The 23,337-nt window shown below is 40.3% G+C and overlaps 1 protein-coding gene across 1 annotated transcript in view; it reads left to right on the forward strand.

Annotated features, from left to right (window-relative positions):
* The window catches only part of Hml (Hemolectin), a 586,263-nt gene that overhangs the window by 3,238 nt on the left and 559,688 nt on the right, over positions 1-23,337 (forward strand). The window contains exons 2-4 of the mRNA XM_068226073.1: positions 4,155-4,208; positions 11,091-11,230; positions 13,877-13,931. Coding sequence (XP_068082174.1) covers positions 4,155-4,208; positions 11,091-11,230; positions 13,877-13,931 — 249 coding nt within the window. The remainder of the gene's footprint in view (positions 1-4,154; positions 4,209-11,090; positions 11,231-13,876; positions 13,932-23,337) is intronic.

Genomic DNA, 23,337 nt, shown 5'->3' on the forward strand with positions numbered 1-23,337 from the left:
GCATTTGCCTGGAGGAGAAGTGGAAAACCAAGGAAAACTACTCCCAGGATGGCTGAGGTGGGAATCGAACCCACCTGTACTCAGTTGACCTCCCGAGGCTGAGTGGACCCCGTTCCAGCTCTCGTACCACGTTTCAAATTTTGTGGTAGAGCCGGAAATCGAGCCCGGGCTTCTGGGGGTGGCAGCTAATCACACTAACCACTACACCACAAAGGCGGACTTTGTGATTTACCATGTTCTAATTATCCTGTGAATCACTACGGAATTTCAATATCCGTCTTATTTAAACGGATGTTAGCCTGCTGCGATGTCCCAATGCCATGACATTTGGAAATGAATCACCACAATATATTTAAGTGTGATTTCTACTAATAACAGGATTCACGATTTCCTTTATCTAAACGTAAATATTTTCTAGAGCAACATTTCAAATGGCAATCATAGGAAAGTATAGTGTAATTAATTTGGAAAAAGGCCCGTATGAGGTTCGAATTCTGGAGGAATAGTGCTGTATGACATAATTAGAGTGATTTCCCTATGCTACCGACCATGATAATGTATCCTTATGTAAAATATGGTCATCAACTGGATCGATGTACCATTACTTAAATATTGATATATAGATAAAGTCATCTGCAGTCCGTCTCCATGGCTAAATGCTCATCGTGATGGCCTTTGGTCCATGGGGTTCTTGCGTTCGATTCTCGTCCAGGTCGGAGATTTTAACCTTCATTGGTGAATTTCGATAGTTCGGGCGCTAGGTGTGTGCCATCTTCATCATTAGAATTCATCAATAGGTAGGATCCGATCCTAATAGACGAGCAGGTCGTTTATACGCAGTCAACGCGCAAGATCTGCACCAGGCTTCGTAGGAGGCCACATGCAATTAATTAAGCCATCTGCATTGGTAATTACGATTACCGACATAAGAAGTAGCAAAAGGAATATACAATGGGCAATTTAACAGCATTACCAACTTTCATTAGAATGACATCTCTTTCAGGAAAATTACAAGGCAGTTAAAGATAAAAAGGAAGAATTAGAAACAGTACAACGACGTCCGCCTCCGTAGCGTAACGGTTAGTGTTGTTATCTGCCGTCCACGTTGGCCCGGGTTCGATTCGTGGTACTAACAGAAATTTAGGCATCGCAGGAGGGATGGTATGTGTTTTAGATGGTACATGTAGCTCACATCAATTGGGGGTGTGTCCAAAAAGAGTTGCACCACCTCGCGATAAGGACACGAGTTTACTTTCTTAGTACAAAGAGGATGTCGCAGGTGATACTGCATTAGTGGACACTAAAAAAAACCAGATGTATGGCAGAGCGATCAAAGCAGGATGAATTACGAAACGGCATAGCATGAATATTGACGAAATATTGGGAGAAAAATACCCTGTCAACAGTAAAACACACAGTTACTGTTGGCGTTCTCTTTTCTAGTACGACTACTGAGAAAGATGATTTACGTTTACTTCGAGGAGAAAAATGTTACGTTCACACGAAATTTCAAATGTCAAATTGAAAAATCTTTCTACCAAATATGTATGGTGATGCTAGTTCGAGAAGAAATGGCTTTTGAGGAGCATCTAGTAACTTCCATTCGACAAATCTTTTAAGGCGCATCAGCCAATGAGAGTTGCTTTTTGTTGAAAGTTGAAATAGTCACAATTAGCGTGAGATCTGACAATGATATGGTCGAGGTCATTTCTCTGAAAAGTGACAAAATATGTTTAATCCTTTTCCCTGTTGAAAAATTATGTCAGAAAAATTCCCGAATTCTTCAAATATCACATTGAAACTTCTAAAGCAAGCTTCACGCTACTGCGTTCATCATAACACAGCCTTCCAATGTTTACAACCGACCGGGAAAGAAACCATTTTGTACTATATTAGCCTATTCTTGAAAATTATTTGATTTTTAATATTTTAGCTGAATTTCCCAACTTTGAAACTTATTTTTTTGAACATGTATTTCAACTTAATTAGAGTATTGTGTTGTTGATGAATGTGAAGAATCCACTTTAGTGAAATGAAGCTACTCTTCAGTATTCATTTCCTTTAATAATTTAATTGGAAATCTTCGTTACGACTTTTGAACAATTATAATAACGTGGTCCGCCTCTGTGGTGTAGTGGTAAGCGTGATTAGCTGCCACCCCCGGAGTCTCGGGTTCGATTCCCGGCTCTGCCACGAAATTTGAAAAGTGGTACAAGGGCTGGAACGGGGTCAGTCAGCCTCGGAAGGTCTACTGAGTGGAGGTGGGTTCGATTCCCACCTCAGCCATCATCGAAGTGGCTTTCCTTTCCAGTTGTATCCCCCGACCCGAAGTCTCACGCTCCAGGTCACTGCCCTTGAGGCGGTAGAGGTGGGATCCCTCGATGAGTCCGAGGGAAAAATCAACCCTGGAGGTTAAACAGATTAAGAAAGAAAGAAGATTTCCGACAAAAGAGTAGCGTTACGAAAATGTTACAGAGTTTGCTCTGGGAAGACTTGAGATAAAGGAGACGAGTTGCTCGACTAAGCGGTATGTTCCCAGCTGTCAGTGGAGAGATAGTGTGAAATTATATTAGTAGACGATTAAGTTTGAGTGGTGTCTTTAAAAGTAGGAAAGATCACAATATGAAGATAAAGTTGGAATTCAAGAGGACAAATTGGGGCAAATATTCGTTCATAGGAAGGGGAGTTAGTGATTGGAATAACTTACCAAGGGAGATCTTCAATACATTTCCAATTTCTTTGCAATCATTTAATAAAAGGCTAGGAAAAGAACAGGTAGGGAATCTGCCACGTGGGCGACTTCCCTAAATGCAGATCAGTGGTGACTGACTGCTTGAGAGTCAATCTCATGAAATATGTAAACGCAAGGAAAGAAATTTTCATCTCTGCATATCCACTAATCAGTCCAGATCGACCTCACGACAGGCCAGACACCACCACTATACCACAGTAGTATGTCCTGAAGCCTTTTATGCTGCTAAATGTTTGGGCCTCACACAGCACAGTGAGGTAGATAGGATAATGAGTGAGAGGAAATTCATAGGAATGATCCTCGGCCCACGTCAATATTTTGAGGGCGAATATTCCTGAGGTCAAATGCAGAGCTGTAAACTAAATTTGAAAAGGTCTCACTTGTTATGGGGAAGCACCGTCTTAAATTTTACGGTCATCTGTCTCGAATGCCTAACAGCCGAACACTTCGAAACACTTTTGTTCTTCTCATAACTTGGAAATTTACAACTCCATGGGCAACTGCCCTGAAGGAGGATCTGGCAGGCGTCTCTGAGACACTGGTTCAAGGGAGAAGAAAGTTCGGGACCTGGGTACACAGGATAAAGAATTTTCCGGAAAGAGTGAGAAGACGATCTGGTGCTTAGTGGTCCGAACTGCATTCTCCATCAAGATGAAGGAGTACTGGAAAGGCTAACAAGTGTTAACGGTGGACCTAAGATGCCGGAACGATATAATCATCATCATCATCCTCTTCGTATTTGTTCTCACACACCGTGCCATTTGGTGCCATTTACGCTGCCTGCATGTCAATTTCAATTTAATGTCCTATTGGTGAGTTTCAACTAGTTTTCTCTGTTAAACTTCAAATGTCTTTTACATGCTAGCATCGTCTGGCATGAAGTGTCGAATGGATTCTTTCCCGTTCATCAGTCAAACCATATCCGATGAATTTTAAGGCCGACACACATCACTGATTCACACAGATCGCTTGCAGTTTATTATTATTATTATTATTATTATTATTATTATTATTATTATTATTATTATTATTATTATTATTATTGAAAAACTGCAATACATCACTGCGAATCCACTGAATGTGAGACAAGATGGTGCCGCTGAAACAGACTCGCCTTCTCATGACTCGACGGTCGTCTGCTCATGACTCTGTCCACGGTTTAAACCGCTCGTGCAGGGCACTATTCACGGAATTCCCTCTGCGTAGTTGATATGATCGCTCAGTCAAAGCTGTGGGAAGTGAAGACAGCTGTGTTCAGGTGACCTCTACTATCTACCTACCATCCAAACTGTATAAGAATGCATTTATTTTCTGGTATGCTGGACAGTTTATCCAATAATTTGTTTCGTTGGTACACTAGTGACCTTGATCCTACTCAAACTGCTGTTTTCTTTCCTTACAGAGAAGGTGGTGCTGATGAGTATGGTGAGAGTGAGCAAATGGATGAACCTACAAGGTAAGTTTTATTTTAACCTCAGAGTAAGAAAGACAACTGCAATAATTCCTACTGGTGATATGTTCGGTTGTGTGTTGATTGCGGACGTATAGTCTACATTGCGAACACGAAATACTTTCGAAGAGTACCAGCTCGTTTCAGAGTTTTCCTTTCCACCCCTCATCCACCCATCTTTGTTCAAAAAAAGCCTGTTGTAAATAAGAGTGTATTATTAGCGGTATGTATATAAAATTATAACGAATCTTATAGATAAGAAATAATTATAAGCCTAAATTAATACGTAAATAATTAGTACTATACAATACAAACTTCTTAAAAAGTTCAAACAGTTATTTTGACAAAGCAAAAAAAAAAGCTAATTATGGAACTAGGTCTTACAACTTATGCCTACATATTCAAGTGGTATGTTTCCCATCCAATTTTTTTACTGTCATGTTTATCCAATAATTTGTTTCGTTGCCATGGGCCTAAATGTTGCCTATATATTTCTTATGGCAGAATTGACATCGTTTATTTTCTGCATGAGCTACAATCTTATGACTTATGCGTACAATCCATCTTATTAACTGTTATTTTTATCCGTTAATTTGTTTAGTTGCTACTGGCTTAAAAATGCAACCTATGAATTTCATATGGCAGAATTATTTGACGAGCCGCCTCTGTGGTGTAGTAGGTAGCGTGATTAGCTGCCATCCCCAGAGGCTCGGGTGCGATTCTCGTCTCTGCCAAGAAATTTGAAAATTGGTAAGAGAGCTGGAATGGGGCCCACTCAGCCTCGGGAGGTCAATTGGGTAGAGGGAGGTTCGATTCCCACCTCAATCATCCTCGAAGTGGTTTTCCGTGTTTTCCCAATTCTCCTCCAGGCAAATGCCAGGATGGAACCTAACTTAAGGCCACGGCCGCTTCCTTCCCTCTACCTTACCAATCCCTTCCAATGTTCCCATCCCCCACAACATCCCCTTTCAGCAAAGCAGGTGAGGCCGCCTGGGCGAGGTAATGGTCTTCCTCCCCAATTGTTTCCCCTGACCGTAAGTCTCACGCTCCAGGACACTGCCCTTGAGACGGTAGAGGTAGCATCCCTCGCTGAGTCCGACGGAAAAACCAACCCTGGACGGTAAATAGATTAAGAAAGAAAGAAAGAAAGAAAGAAAGAAAGAAAGAAAGAAAGAAAGAAAGAAAGAAAGAAAGACAGAACTAACTGACAACATAACTAATCAAAATTATAGGTAAATACAACCTCGAACGTTAAAAACAGTCTTGGATTATACTTCAAGTTACATTTCGTGTAAAAACGACGTTGGGGGTGCAAACATCCCTAAACTTAGAAACTCATTATCCCTTCGACTGAGAGAACTGTTTTTAGCTTATAATTGATAAAAAATTAAAATATCCTCTAGCAAATGATATATATCAACTATCTCCTAACAGCTTCTTTTCGAAGTTTCGTGGTAAAAATTACTTCTAATATTTAAAAAGTCTCGGGAGATGCTTTAAATTACGGTTGGAGTAAAAAGTAGGTTGGGGGTGGAAACATCCCTTATATAAAAAATTCATTATCTCCTCAAGCGATTGCCACAGAAAACTTATTTTTAGCTTAAACGTATGAAAAAATATCATCTAACAGGTGATACATATATCAATGTTTCGGGGTAAAATGTCTTCTAATATTAAACATTCTCGGTGATACTTTAAATGACTTTTAGTGTAAAATAGATGTTGGGGTGAAAATATTCCTTAACTAAAATTTCATTATCTCCTAAACCGAGGCTTACAAGGGGAGGTCACCGGTTTTGTTCAACTTTGTAGTACTTTGTAGTACATCACAAAACACGCTGGCAAAGTAGAAGCGCGCAGCTCTCATAAATTTTCGAAAAACAACTATTTTGAAAATGTCGACGAACAAAGGGCATTATGCCGTTTAATTGAGGTTCGGTCCCTCCGGCTGTTATCGTCGGGAAGGGCATCTTCCCGTAAAACTGAGGTTAGGCGCTATCCCCATTTTCAATTCAACCCTCCAAGATAGTGGCTGTCCACGTGGGGAAGGGTAACTGGCTGTAAAACTGAGGTTAGGCCCCTCCAAGATAGTGACTGTCCACGTCTAAGATGGTGTCTGTGAGGTTAGGCTTGCTTTCTTATGCAAATCCGCAAAATCGGCGTTGTACAACCACTATACTAGGGGTCAATGACCTCGGGTCAGAACCCGCATAGATATACTACTAGACCTCGGGTGCTTACTCAGCAAAAAAGTGCTGACGCTATGATTTGGGAACCCCACTGCTCCTCTACTAATGTTGTACTTTGAGAGCTTCAGGGGAAGTGAATGATAATACAAGACAATTCTGGATATTATCCGGACTGCTTCTAGAACCTTAATGGCCGCTTGGCTGTCCGTAAAAATGAAAATTTTCTTATTCCTTTAGTTCATTTTTAGATTTTCTTCAAGACATGTTGTGATAGCTATCATTTCCGCTTGAAAGATTGTAGTATGTTTGCCCAGGCTCATCTGGATTGATCTCTCAGGTCTTCCCCAGTTGATCTCTCCTCCTGTGCCATCCCCAGTCTTTGAGCCATCAGTCCACCAGAGTACATCTTCTTTTTCAGTATTCCATTTGTTGATATCCCAGTCTTCTTTTTTTATTATCTGGGTCTCAAACAGTTTTTCAAAGTTGTACTTCGGTATCGTATGATCAGAAGGCATGTGTATAATTTCCTCTGTTATTACTCTGTTGATTTTAAAGTGTCCTAGATTGGGTCTTTGTGCATTCCAGCACTCTGATTGTGCAATTCTATATGAACTCATTCTAGTCTGTCTTTTTATGAAATTGCATAGTGATGGGAGGTCTAGTAAAGTATTCAAGGCTTCTATCGGCGTAGTTCTCATAGCCCCAGTTATGGCTATGCATGCCATTCTCTGTAGGCTATCCAATCTACTACTGACTTTTCCCTGACTTACTTTCTGCCACAAGATGATTACAGCATAGGCCATCAACGGTCTAATGGTCATTGTATATATCCACATTACCAGTGATGGTCTTAGGCCCCATGTCTTCCCTATGGCTGTTTTACATGCATACAGTATTTATGATCTGACAGACGAAATGGAATGATAATGGAGAGCGTAGCTGGAATGAAAGATGACAGGGAAAACCGGATTACCCGGAGAAAATCGTGTCCCGCCTCCGCTTTGTCCAGCACAATTTTAACTTGGAGTAACCGGTATTTGATCCATGGAACCCAGTAGTGAGAGGCTGGCACGCTGCCTCCTGAGCCACGGAGGCTTGCATTAGTTTATAATATTACGAATTAATTAATTATACGTTTAATTTTAGTCTCCCTGCAACTGCAAGTTGACAGAGAAAAGGTGACCCAAAAATGAATTAGGCCGTAAGGCATTCCAGAAGGAGGCATCTGCCACCTCCTTGCCTTCACCCCTACCGATGTCCATCATTGCAGGGTAACAAACACTTGCTGGATGCACTTAGTTTGGTGTTGGACCACCCATAGCACGGAAACTTGTGGTGATACGATCGGGTATGGAGGCATGCAGAAATCCTGCCACAGTTGGCGCAAGTGACTAACACCCCTCCCCATCTAAAAACTGCCGTAGTTTTCGTACAGTCTGGTCCCAAATATTCTCTGTGGAAGAGAGGTCTGGAGACCTTTCTGGCCAAGGGAGCATGCTGATTTCACGAAGGCAGGCTAAAGATACCCGTGCTGTGTGAAGTCGGGCATTATCCTGCTGGAAAATAGGGTTGTCGAGCAGCACCAGAAAGGGAAGCATGCAGTCGCAGAATTTCCTGAACGTATTGCCGCGCCGTCAGGGTTCCTTCAGTTTACGCCAGTTTGAAGCAGAAATCCTAGGAAATGGCGCTTCACACCATGATGCCTCTCGTTGGGACGGTGTGCCGCTCTAAGAGGAAGCGTGGATCACTATGCTGTCCAGGACGTCTGTAAACCCGAACTTGTTGATCGTCTGTGTGTGTAGATAGAAGCGTGATCAGTCACTGAACACCACCCGTTGCCAGTTCGCAAGCTGTCATCCTGCCCCTTGCTAGCAGAAGTTCAAACGTGTTTGGCAATGATCAGGTCGTAATGGTAGACGTCGGAAGGGACGCGACGATGACAGATCCTGCTCTGGTAGATACCTCGATGTGGTAATGGTGGACACAGGCGTATACCCAGGTCTCGTGACATGTCTCTATATGTTGTACAGGGACGCCTGTGGAGTGCTTACAGCCTGTCGCACAATGAAACCATTCTGCATAGCTTTCTCGATGCGTGTGTGTGCCGTCACGTTCCCACTGCGTTCAATACCGACACACAGTGCAGTCAAAAAGGTTCAAGTAACGAGCAACGCGCCGAAACATAATTCTTTATATAGTTATTGATTTTACGTCCCACTAACTCCTTTTATGGATTTTGGAGACGCCGATGTGCCCAAATTTTGTCCCGCAGGAGTTCTCTAACGTGCCAGTAAATGCACCGACACGAGGCTGACGTATTTGAGCACCTTCAAATACCACCGAACTGAGCCGTCCAAGTTGGACACAGACGGCCTGCACTCTTCCGTCCGAGCTACTCAGCCCGGCAAACGTCATTCTATCTGTCTTCGTCTGACGATGCAGCCTCTCTCAATCTCATCTAACTGGCCGAAAGCTTGTCAAATTTGCCGCCTTGGCATGCTGCGTGTTCACTCAGCTTACATCTGTGGTTCATACTGTTAAAATTGCTACTAACGACTTATTTGGTGTCTAGCATCCATGAATGAGAGAGATACTTGTACGCCCCCTAGTGGGACTTCCAAGCAAGCGATCTGCATTAAACGCAATTGGGACTCATATCAGCCTAGGACGAAACTGCGTGACAACCTTCGTTGAACTTGCGTGATTCGTTCATAATGTGATATTTTAATTTGCAAATTAATACCCATTGTATTGTTATAGCCAGATTTAAAACATGACATGCATTCAATATATATAAAAGGAAACAAATATGTTTCCTTTCCTGACGTCTTCATATTATGACAGTTGTTTCTGGCTGTAATGTTTATCTAATTTTGTCAGTAACTTTGCAAAAAGAGTTATCAAAACATTTCAAATATCTTAGAAGAATCATAGATTAAAATATTTATCTTGAAGCTTAAGAACTATCAATGTTTTATTATCTTTCTCCTGGAAGGAATTCGAATTCTTAAAATACAATTTCCTAAATGAAAATATAATACTCCATTCCACTTAAAGTTAAGGTAAGCATAAACTGAAGAAGATGTGTTATGTACAAAGACAAATACGACATGAATACAGGTAGAACCCAGTGAACCAGACAACGACATTCGCAAAACTGCAGAATGAAAAACTGTGAACCAACTTACAAAAAGACGTATTATCTTAAAATATTTCACAAATATATTTATGAAATTTATATAAGCGCTTATTAAGGTTATTAAAACTGCGTTACTAGAGAAATCACAAAATATCCAACTTATAATTTTGGAAAAAGAAAAGAAGCTTGGTGGACGGAACTGGATTTTGGAGAAATTGCCTGAATGGTAAAGAAATTAGACTTCGTGGTTTTAATGTTCACCAATGTTGCATCGTATTTGATTTGAAGTAAGATACTAGAGAGCAACAAATTTGTTAGAGACGTCGATTACAAGTAGTATTATCACTTGTTTGCTAAACCTCGGTAGTGATTCATTAGTTAGATTGATAAGTTATGCCACGAGGTGGTTTGGTGATAAACGTTCCTAAATTACAGTATGTCCGTAATGTAAAATTTATAGCTTTACACATAGAGTATACACTAACATTTATCAACTGGATTTCAATTAAATAGCTCAAATTTACATGTAACGTTTCCAGTTCTCCATCATTACTAACCAAGATTCCTGGGTCAATTATAGTTTTCTTCAAGACGGTATCATGGGATTCTTGCTACCTTAAGGCATGCTTATAGTTTGATTTCCTAAAAGAACATTTCTTTCTCTTCTGATAATTTAATTTCCCTTCATTTATTATAAACTGAGTTCAACTAAATTCAATCGCCATTATTTCTACCTGATTTTGCCGGCAATCTCTGTACCTTCCTGTCTGTACCTTCCAGCATGTCAATAGGTTATCGCAAGTGTACGACAAAGTTGACCTGAATACGAAGTGCTGTGCTTAGGGATAATTTCACCTTCGAACTCATTTCTTTCTTACAAAATACTGGTAATTGCAACTACGAAATCACTTAATTACTTTCCTTGCCCCTTGATTATATTTCTCTCACTACACTGCCTCCTGGAAGAATACACGCTCTAAATTTTTGAAAGACCATACTTGATCAGATATCGTATTACTAACATGACTATTCATATCCCTAAGTACCTTCCCAAACGACATCACTTCAATCGTGCAGATGGTGATATTATCACACTCGTTACTCCTCTTTTGAGGTCTCAAAATATAAGATTTCAAATACTCGACATAGTCTCCCATTAAGACCAAGTTATCGGCATAGAACAAATTGTTTAATACATTTTAAGCCAATTGTATCATATCCAACATTTTGTGCGTTTTAGTAAGTGGTCCCTTTAATCTATGAACAGTAATTGTGAAATATTGCACTCTTTCATGTCCTCTGCACTGCCTTTCAACACAGATCTCATTCTACAAGCCATTACTGCGGTCTAATAGTAAACATAAGTGCCTCTTAATATCCACAATATCTTACTTTTGGTTCAGTGATCTCTCAGTATGGCTGACGTATTTTACTTTGGAAATTTGTCCTTCGGTATAACAGTCCATTTCAATCTTACTATATCTGAGATATATGACACATACAGAAATTCTGGTCTTGACCATATTTGCCAAATTAATCTATTCGTTCCTGTGCTTCTAGGAAAGAAATTGAAGAACATGAACATGAAAAACGTAAGTTAAGCGGTACCTCCAATATGGCATACGGTAAGACTGCAGAACGTAGCCATACAAAAGGAAGACGCCCAAGAGTGAAAGGGCGTACTGGCGGCTACAAAACTGGTAAGTAACAGAATCCTTAGTCCTAAGTAGTCCTTAACTCGCTGCAGAGGTTATTAACACTGTGATGTTCAGACTGTTTGACCCTGTGATTTAGTGATGTATTTCCCTGAAAACACCAGGGTTTAGTCTCACAAATGTGTCCCAAACCTTTATTTATAAATTGTTTACCATCTTGAAAATCGTCGATATCGAGAAGTAGAATAGATAACGTGAAAAAAGAAGAAAAACAAATGAAGCTTTTATAAGCGTAGTATTGTAAAAGTGATCTAAAGCCTTGTGATCGTTGAAGGAAGATCTAAATACAAGTTGTTGGTATAACCTAATAACCTAAAGAAGTCTACACAGTTACTCCTTTACACTCATAATTTATTCAAAACCATTAGTTTCATTACTCAAACATTTGAGCATATTGCCAAAGTCAGTTTCTTTTATATGCAGACTGAGGTACAACGTTTGGTAACGCTAAAATATCTGCTCTATTTACAAGATTGGTGGTGCCAGCTGGTTTAAACTTCTCCTGCGTAGAACCTTATATGAGGTCCCTAATACGTGTCTACTTTAATGCACCGCAAAATAAAAACTCTAAACTTTACTTTACACCTCATGTGAGGTGCGGCACTAGTCCCACCTTAATCCAAGAAATGTAAACGGGAAACATTTTGGTGGTCTTTCGAACTGTTGATTTACATGTCACTTATACAAGTTTCTGAAGTTAATACTACCACATAAATTAACCGTAGTTGGTGAGTAAAACTGTTTTCTATAGCAGAAGCATGAGTCCTTTCCAATGTTATTACGGTTTTTATCATGCATACAATATATTACTAATATCTTACCAGAATCAGGTACGTAACTCATAAGAGGTACGGTACCTACTATTTTAGAAGAAAATTAACCTATAATTTTCGTTAGAAGATGTGATGGTATTTTGTAAACTTTCACTGAATTAAAAATTGAGAAATGTCTTTAACATGAAAATGCATGCATGAGAGGGTTAAACACCAAGTACTGTATATCCTAACGTACTAGCTCTCTACAGGTTTTCTTTTAAAAGCCACATCAGGATAATCCATTTTGACTCGCTGGCATGAATCCTTACTAATTCCACGTTTCGAGGTGTCAATATATTTCGATGAGGCGCTATCACAATAAAAAATCTTCTCCTTCCCCAGCACCTTTTTGTGTTTCATAGTTATGTACGTTTTTATTCCAGTTTCACTTTCCACTAATTTTCTATGCTTCTTGAAAAGATTTTTCACTATTTCGGAAATCTTTCATCATCCACTCTAATTCCTAAACATAAGTATTTTTAGCATTAAACTGGTAAGCATTCAACAAAACATATGCATCCTTGCCGGGACGAAACCTCCTAAGTGATAATACTTTTCGAGTTATACTGACCTGCAGCACATACATTATGAAGAGCGAGAATGCCTTGACAATATTAACACAATATTGCATCTTAGATGACAGAACCTTACCGGCCAAAGTTCTAAGCTAAAATGTTTCACATAGGGCTTTGTCCCGGCAGCGACGATAAGCATCTGTAACTGTGAGTTACGACAATGGCGTGCGAGATATTTATTTAGACAGTACATCACTTAGGGGTCACGGTGCCATTTGTCGATGGGTTTTAATAATAGAAGGATAGAACATCTGATGTAGGTCACTCAGCACTGAACTGGTGTTGGTACGTAGATCACTTTGGCAGAAAAAGTAGGATTTGGTCCGTTTTGGTACTTTTATTTGCCCGCACCACTGTTCAATTATAGATCTAATCACATTCAAAATGGGAGCTGCTAGTTTCTGGACTGTCACATGGGATATCAAAACTAAATACTAGTTTAAGCACTCTTACAGTCTCAGCTATGCCAGAGTGTAACGGTTTAAAAGGGATGACCAGTCCGCTCGATGAATTTTGGTAGACTTTCGGAATAGCCATATTCTTTTAACTCATATGCTGTTCTGATATCAATGTCAATAGCACGAGTGAGAGGGAAATATATTGAGCAACCGACATGCTATGATACGTTTGGGGGAGTGTTTTAATGACTGTGTTGGTGGGATAAGAGTAATTCATGGAGATTACTATGAGTACCTGGGAAATATCTCCATTGGGGTAATCACGTAAACGGGATTTAAATAAATGTCACAGATCACTTTATACGGTGTGTAGTGGTTCTAGTAAAGGTGTAAAGTAAAGGGCATATAAGTCACTGGTAGGACCCCAATTAGAGTATGGTTCTAGTGTATGGGACCCTCAACAGGAGCACTTGATTCATGAACTGGAAAACATCCAAAAGAAAGCAGCGCGACAAATGATTTGTGTTACGAAAATGTTGCAAACTTATGGTAAGACATGGAAGTAAGTAGACGAACATCTCGACTAACTGGAATATTGCGAGTTTTCAGTAGAAAGACAGCGTGAAATGACATCTGAATACGTTAGGCTTGAATGTAGTTTTGAAAAGTAGGAAAGATGATAAAATGAAGATAAAGTTGAAATTGAAGTTATTTTTTGCATACAAAGCTCATGTGTAAATACCGTATATCCACAACTTACAATATGAATTAACGATAAGTACAGCATGTTAACTGGTACATGAAGTAGTGTGTATGTGTAATAATTTTTGTTTATTTTTTCAGATTGCCCTCCCCAGCCCACGGATCTACATGCAACCGTAAAATGTGTAGCACACAGGTAATGTTTATCAGACTTGAAGAGCATAAACCATTTAAAGAGGAATCTTTAGTGTAATATTTAATTAAATTTCAGAAACCTAGATATTTTATTGTGTGTTATTCTGTGGTAAATCATATTTGAACGTTTCTTAAGTTGTCAAACAGATTTAGTAGAAATAAAGCAGTTCCTTAATATTTCAGGAAGAAATGTTTGAGAACCTTGTACATAGGATATAGTTTGAAAGATATGTATTTTTATCAAAAAAAGACTAAAGTAATAATTTCTTAATAAATTAAGCACTGTAATATACTCGACATATTGACAACCTGTACATCATACACAGAAAACAACGATACGCTCACACATGTGAAAAGAATGTAAATTTAAATTTTCAGAATGTCTCTCATATATCGGAATCCAGTTCCTTATCATACATACATACATACATACATAAATACATACTGTAACGGTTACGACCCGTACATGAGTATTTTTTGAGTATAAATTACATTTAATTACCACGCGTAATGTTCTGAGCACGCCTGGTTTGTTTACCATCAGCGGGGCAAGCAAGCGAGTGAAGGACATCTGTGAGCTGTGACGTAGCCACAGGGGCTAGTTAGACCACCCGCCAGTCACACACGTGTTCCCAGCCTGGACTCGTATATTCTAGACTCCACGTCACATCTTCTGGATTGTTCGACGGGGAAAATTTTTTAACTCCCGTAATAATTATGCTAGCGGCTTGAGCGATATGTCATCTTGTTTGGGATCACCTGAACGTCGCAATGCTCAAGTTTCAAGTAAATTCATCGAGGGATTTAGGAGATATTCAGTCAAGCCGTATTGTGACGTAGACGCCCCGGATCGAATAAAAGGAGGGCCCACTGTAGCCTGTTCACTCAGTTACAGCTGAATAGTCAGCGTGGACACTCTCGCTGCTACTATCGTCGTGTAGTGACAGTCCCGACGAGGAACTCTGTAATTTCTAAGTTTTCATAAAGTGAACTTGTATTTTCTTCGAGTGTGGGAGAACGAATTCTTCCAAGTATTCTCAAGTGGACTTGCAATATTTCGAGTGTTAAAGAACATTTTCTAAGTCTTCATAATTGAACTTACAATATTTACGGGTGTTCGAGACTGAAATTTTTCCAATTATTCATGAAATGGACTTGTATTATTTACGTGTGCTAAATTCATAATTGGACTTGTATTATTTACGGGTGTTAAAGAACGAATTCTTCATAAATTGAACCTGCAATATTTGCGAGTGTTAAGAGACTCATTCCTCTAATAAACAGTGATTTATAAACTTTGCTAGTGATGATCTCTGAATGTGCTTTAAGTTCCCGTAAGCATAAATTTGTGATTTTGCTGGTACTGGATCAAAGACATAAACTTTGCCGGTGATGAACTCTAACTTCATTCAACGTCTTTAAAACATAAATTTAGGATTTCACCTGTGTTTATTCAAAGACTTGGATACCTTGCCAGTGATAGACTGTAAATTTATTCATGTGGATGGACTTGTGTTTTTCGTACACGTTCACTCAATGACTTGTACATTCGCCAGTGTTGATTCAAAGACTTATACATTTCGCCAGTGATAGACTGTAAATTTATTCATGTGGATGGACTTGTGTTTTTTGTACATGTTCACTCAAAGACTTGTACATTCGCCAGTGTTGATTCAAAACTTTATAAATTTCGTCAGTGATGAACTTTAAATCTATTCAGATTTTCATGTGGATGGACTTATGTTTTTCGTCCGTGTTCATTCAAAGACCTTCGCTGGTGGTGAACTTAAAATTTGGTCATAGTTTCATGAGAAGGGACTTGTGTTTTTTTTGCCATTATTTATTCAGAGACGAAGACTTTTGCTAGTGGTGAACTTCGAAAGTATTCATAATCCTCGTATACAGAGACATATCATTTTACGAGTGTTAAATTTTGAAAGTCTTGACAAATAATTACCAGTGACTTCGCTAATAGGTTAATCACCCAAGGTTTTTATGAACTCAGATTTATCAGTACTGCGAGTGACCTTGGAGACATCAACCCTCTCAGTCACACTGGACTGAGGTAGTAAATGATTATCTGCAACATAACCAGGATCATCGGGGTTCAACCTGGGCCTCGAAAGTTCGAGGCATCTCTACCTTCTACCAATCCAGACAGTCCAGCTGCTTCTGTACGGAGTCCCTGGAATCTTCCGGAACGTGTTCCAACCTGATCGGCTTGGTGAACTGGAGAATCCGAGCCATATTATAGGACTATGTGGAAGACAGCTTATATCTACCTGGAGGCGATGTGCAATTTCATGTCTTATATGAATAAACTCATGTTCAGTCAAAGTTTTCTTGTAGATAGGACCCTATCTCCTGTACCGAGCCCTAGCTACTAGTCACCCAGTTTTAGCCCTGAGAACTATATTCTTACTTACTATAAAATATAATCTGAGAGTCGGGCTCTTTTACCGGTACAATACATAGATACATACAAATATCTTCCTTATAAACTCTACGCCTTTCATCGTTCAGCATGCAAGAGCCTGTGAACTGACTACGCACCTCCACAGTCGTCTATTTACAAGTACCTCTATACATTCTTTTAGTTCCACACTTCTTTCATAACTTCATGAAAACCTGAGTCTAGCCATCGTCGCCTTGGTCTCTGTCGACTTCTATTACCTTTCATGGTCAAGTCCACTATTTTCCTTAGTAATCCACCCTCCTCCATTCGCCTCACATGAACCCTCCACCAAAGTAGATTTATGCGAATAGCTTCATGCATCGAGTTTATTCCTAACCTAGCCTTTATCTCCTCATTTCGGCAAACCCTCTTCCACAGTTCTCACTTATTTCTACCGGCAATCATCTCACTGTTTTCATATTCTGATACTTACTATTTATGAATAAGACAATCCAAATCAACACTGATTTCACTCCCGTACAGCAAAGTTGGTCTGAAAACAAACTGATGCACAGGTAGATTTGTCCGAGAGGTGACTTCCTTCTTACAGAATGCCGCTGATCGCAACTGCGAGCTCATTGCATTAGCTTTGCAGCATTTCGATGCAGTTTCACTTTGCAAACTACGATCCGGGAACAATACAAATCCTAAATATTTGAAACGATCCACCTGTTTCAATTTCGTATTCCTGACTACTTAGTTTTCATCACCACTGACATGAAGTTACTTTTGGAATTACCAACCTTCATGTCATATTCACTGTACCTCTTTTCAAGTTCCGAGATATTATATTGCAGGATTTCAGCACCGTCTGATTTTAAAGACAAAGTTGTCGCCATAGGCCACTACTTATTACATTTCCACCTAACTTAATTCCTCCCTGCCACTTTATACCTTCCAGTAAATTATCCATGTATGTTACAAACAACAAAGATGAAAAATTAGAGCCTTGCCTAACCTCTGTAACTACTTTGAAACAAGAACTCATTATCGCCGCAGCACGAATGCCTTTGAATAGCGTTAGTAATCTACCACTTACACCGTAATCACTCCGTACAGCTAACACGTTTTCCCTTGGTACTCTGCAACATGCCTTCTTAGGTTCTACGAAACAAACATAACTGTCTAATCCTCTCGTAGAATTTTTCAATTGTTGTATACAAAAAAATCGGTTCTGACAGCCCTTCTGTGGTCTAAAACCGCACTGGTTTCCATCCAAGCTGCTCTCTACCATTGATCGCACCGTCCTTTCCAAAATGCCTGTGATCACCTTGCCTAGTATAGTGAACAATGACGTATTTACAATATTTTCCTGTTAACTTGCTTATAGGTGCAATTACTGTTTTCGTCCAATCAAGAGATACCTCACTCACATTGATGATAACCATATTGATCTACTGTAATACTCCCTGCCGTCCCACTATATTTCACCATTTCAGATCTAACTTAAACTATTCCTGCTGTTGGATGTAAATGTAGTTTATTTCCATTCTTTCCACTCACTTCCTCGAGCAGAATTTCACTGCTACAATTGCTCTCCTCTCTATGAACTCCAATATTCCAGACTTCAATGAAAGAGATTTCCTTGATTCTTTCCTGCGCTCCTCTGACCAATTCCCGGCTCCTTTGTGGCTAGCTGATGTAAGGGATGTTAGGAAAGGTTTAGTTTTGACCATTAAACGGTATGCATTTCTGTCAGTAATGGCGGCTTGATTAATATTAAGCTCTGCAAGATCTTTGTCCACTTGTTTGGTTCAGGGGAATCCAGTAGCTTTGCCTTTGTTAGCAACCTTGAAGATCTTATGGGATAATCTATTAGGATCCATTCTGTATAGGTGTCCATAGAAAGTCAGACGTTTTCTCCTGATGGCATCTATGAGGTTTTCTTGATGCTAGAAAAAAATTCTCTAGTGGATCAGTCTCTTGATCAAAATGTAATGGTAATATAGGCCCCTGCTGATTATTGTATACATTGGAATCATAGTTGATGGACTGGGATCAAAATTACTTACGTCTGTCTAGGCAGAGCTGGGTGCACCTGCATTATCGTCTGTATGGTCACTTGTGCTGCTCTTGCTTCCACTACCACTGCCGGAAGGAATCTCGGGAGACTGACTTTTATGTCACTAACTGACAATTCTGACGCTTTGCTGTCACCTTCATTAACTATTGCCTCTATTTCATCACTTGTGATTAGTTTTGTTCTTGCAATTTTGCCAAAAATTTGGGGGAAAAGCAGAAAATGTAAACCGCAGTATTCTCCAGTTGTGTAGAGTCAATGAACTCGGCCGACAACTCGCAAAGAAATGTGCCTGGCATAGTCATAATGCCAGCATCCAGCTGTAAAATGTTTGGAAGAACAGCTTATGTCATTTGTTGACTATTCCTGTTACTATTTGAAATTGGATTGCTGGTAATATTTTGAAGTAATGTGCAGGCTCATACACTATATGGGTTTCAGCGTGTGAGGATTTGGATAGGTACATTGAAAGCAATCAAACAATTACTTCTTTCCTGGCTCGCTGGGCCTAACATAAAGAAGGATTTTCATGCGTGGTTTACTCCCTTAGCCTTTGAGGATCCCTCCTCTATCTGTACTACCCCAGAGGATCTTCATTTCCCATTTCCCTTCCTTCCTTCCCTTCATATTTTATTACAGTCCAGAGAGGTTTCCGTGTCAAGTGACAAAGCTTTTTATGGTTTACGTCGAGATTTTCCCGTGATATTTTCTTGGACTCTCTAATGATTCAGAGCGCAATACAAAGATTGCCCGGTACTGATGCAGACGCCTCGGAATGCCTGCGTATTTGCTAAGACTAGGTCTAAACTAAAAGAGGCCACAGGAGTAGTTAGGAATAGAGGATTGTAGCGGCGTTTAGTAAATTGACAGAGGCTTGTCAGCTACTGTATGGTGTCATTTTCTGCATGCCTTCCTTTTTACTTTTATACTGCCCTGACTTCATCATTCCACCAAGATGTTAACTTTCATACGCCGTTACACACAGCTGTCCCTAAGCATTCCTCAGCTGTTTCTGCTACAGCATCTCTGTATGTCAAACATTTTAATTCTATATTCTGAACCTGATTACCCTCTGCTCTTTGGAAATTTTCACTAATCATACCCATGTACTTCTGTTTAAATTCCAAAACATGGAGATCCGCGTACAGACAGACTTCACTTACTCTCTCCTAGGCCTATTGATATTTTGTTCTATGCCAGTCATACAATGATCCGTGTCAACAAAATCCATATCATCAAAAAATCCCCGGGATGCCTGTACATTCCTAATATATTTCCTGATTGCTTAGACAATTATGATTATAGTCTATTACAGATTTGGCGCACCCACCCTTCCATGTGTAGCGGTGAATAGCCTAATGCTTGAAGAATGAACTTGCAACTGCTAATCGCATACTAGAACTAAACGTTTCCCATTCTTATCCGCTTCCACATCTTCCCCACATTTACCCATTACCTTCTCCAATCCTGTTGTTCCATTTCCAATTATTTTATTTAAATAGGAAATTAACACTACCCTATCGTTGCTGTTAACCCTGACTACGATATCCCTAAGTGCGAAACTTCTCTACTTCATTCTTATCTACATCGTCGCATAGTGAATACACTGAGACTATTCCAAATTCATGCTTTCTCCAAATCTATACACATTATTCGTTCATTCGTTGATTTCAGAACCTGTGTTGTGTGCTATCGTTTTCCAAATGAACTACCCAACCCCACACACTGCCGTTCCCCTTTTTTAACACATTGAAGTAGCCCATCTCTTCCCCGTTTCCCCTTACACGAACATCCTTAACTCCTAGCACATCCACTTTTACCTTTCTCTGTAGCCTCTATTTAATATTGATGGCACACCATCCAATACCATTTCGTTTGCGAATTTGTTTTTAAGGAGTCCTTGGCCTGTCAAATGGAAGTGAGACTCCGTCACTTCCATAGATCCGAGGCTTCTTACAACATTCTGAGCGTTCTCGGTATATTGCTGCAAAGTAGGGTACTATTTGGCTTACACGTAGTCCCAGTGAGAATTTCTTCTTACCGGGCGAGTTGGCCGTGCGGTTAGGAGCGCGCAGCTGTAAGCTCGCATCCGGAGGATAGTGGGTTCCAATCCCACTGTTGGCAGCCTGAAGATGGTTTTCCGTGGTTTCCCATTTTATCACCAGACAAATGATAGGGCGGTACCTTAATTAAGACTACGGACGCTTCTTTACCATTCCTAGGCTTTTCCCGTCCCATCGTCGCCATTAAGACCTATCTGTGTCGGTGAGACGTAAAGAAAAATAGCAAAAAATTTCTTCTTAAACAGGTGAGGAACCACTGATGGATTGTACAATCCAAGTCACCTGAACACAAGCAAGACCACGACGAAGAATACGCCTGAGGTGCCCTCTTCAGTTCCATAGGAACTGGTATTTCGAATCTCAGGACTCCTTAACATTGCCCATGGCCATGAACATTTTTTTTACAAGTTCCTTTACGTCGCACCGACACAGGTAGATCTTATGGCGACGATGGGACAGGAAAGGGCTAGGAGTGGAAGGAAGCGGCCGTGACCTTAATTAAGGTACAGCCCCAGCATTTGGCTGGTGTGAAATGGGAAACCACGGAAAACCATCTTCAGGGCTGCCGTCAGCGGGTTTCGAACCCACTATCTCCCGAATACCGGATATTGACCGCACTTATGTGACTGCAGCTATGGAGCTCGGTTGTCCACGAATTAGGACGTGACTAATGTAACCCACACCGCGAACTACACCTTACTATAGAAAACATTTGTAATATTGTACAATTTTTGTTAAACTTGATTCTTGTAGACAAGCAAAATATGAAGAAGGACAATTAAACTGTAAAGAATTATAGTGCGCTATTACGTGTTCCGTCTGCATTCAGTACACCACTGCATATTTCACATCACGAGACCTTATCTGCCACTTAACTGTTTTCAGTAAGACACTCTATTGTTCGCAGATTATTTTAAAATGTTCACTCATGACTCCGTTGCCGCAAGCCTTACTTAAATGCACAACCTTGCCAATGTAGAGGGGGGTCTGTTATATAATAATAAATCTAAAATATTTCTCTCCTATTTATATGAGAACAAATGTTAAGCATGGGATATCATCCAGTTCGATGAAAATAATTTACAAAACATGCTGTCGATATGATAATATACATATCTGAATAGGAATAAATTTTACCCCATGTGTCAAAAATATTTAGAAGTAATTGAATTACCAGTCTTGAAATCTTGCGACTTGCTGTATGGTGTAGTTGGCAAAGCGCTTGTGTTTTAAGCTAAGATTGCGGAACTGAATCCCAGTACAGTCGAACGGCATTTAAGGGTGTTTGAGTACAAAATATTCATGTCAGGACATTAAAGAACAGCTTTTCAGTTCAAATTAAGATATTCCGATGACTAAAATAATCCGTAGTAACACCTGGTAATCATTTTCAGAAATGATCTGGATGACGATACTTACCGCATACACACCGTAATATTTCACTACCATATAAATCATTCCATTTTCATTCACTTGTTCTCAGCCTTAGAACTTATGGTCATCCAAAGTAACTTATTGAAATATGATGTAGTAGTTTTGTCTTTTTCCTTGTATTCATACTACATTTATATACCGCATCATTCAGCCGCCCCTTCCAATGTAGCTTAATGCAACCCAACTAACGTGCGACATGGTTATAAGGAGTCTAATCCCCTGCAGGCGCACTTTATGGTTCTAATGTCCAGTAGGCACATTTTGCACACGATTCTGAACCCTACCGACAGGTCATATCGTCCGCTCGCAAAACATGATGCTTTGAAATCCTGTACCGACGTCCTTTGACTATGAAACTATGTGAATGTGTCGTGCCTCGTGACCGGGTGTAACGAAGAGGGGAATCAATGCATAAAACTAGATAAAAGTGCAGTAATTAATGTCTTAAACACGGAACCGGATGGAGTGTGTACTCTACTTGCGTTGTACTACCAGAATGTTTCCAGCAGTGTAGCGTAGTAGATGTAATTAGGCGTTAGCCTAGCAATCGACGGAATGTGCCATCGGCGGTTCGAATCGTGTATCGTTCAAATGTTGTTGCATTGGTATGATGTTTGAATACGTGAACACAGGCCCACGTTTGCCACATTCAAACAGTAGAACGTCGCTGTTATTCATATTGCGCCCTGCGCATACTCCACCGGTTAGGGCCTGAATGTAATCTCTGCTGCCAATCGGCATATTTTACACAGATGAATACGTTGACATGCTCCTGATTTATGGAGGAGCAAGCCAAAATGCGTGAGAGGCACTACGTCTGTACCAGGAACGGTATCCCGACAGGCAACACCCGGCTGCTACGACTTTCTGCCGTGTTGGAAGACGCCTTAGGACAACAGGCGTGATTTCCAAGCAACCACCAGTCCGCTATTGGCCCGTTACTTCGGGTGAACAGAAGAGGCCGTTCTGGTGGCAGCTCATGATAATACACACGTAAGTACAAGGGCGATTGCACAACAGGTAAACACCAGCCAGCCGCCCGTCTGGCGAATTCTGCATGAATATAAATGTCACCCATTCCAACTTGAGCTACACCAAGAGCTCCATGGGCGGGATTTCGAAGCTCGAATGGAGTTCTGTTGGCGGCTATGGGACAGGCTGGCAATGATGCAGCATTCGTATCGCACAACTTGTTCTTGTACAAATCGCGCTTCCACAAAAATGGGAACGTCAATCGCCACGACATGGACTATTGGAGTCCTGACAATCCTCACTGGGAGCGACAGGCGGCCCATCAAGTACGATGGGGAGTAAATGTGTGGTGTGGAATCTTGACGTTTGCCTGATTGGAACTTATTTCTTTGAGGCCATTGGATGGGCCCACGTTCCCTACACTTTCTGAGACAGGAACTCCCACTGCTGCTGGAGGATGTGC

The sequence above is a fragment of the Anabrus simplex genome, chromosome 2 (genome assembly GCF_040414725.1).
Source record: "Anabrus simplex isolate iqAnaSimp1 chromosome 2, ASM4041472v1, whole genome shotgun sequence".
NCBI classification, from domain to species: domain Eukaryota; kingdom Metazoa; phylum Arthropoda; class Insecta; order Orthoptera; family Tettigoniidae; genus Anabrus; species Anabrus simplex.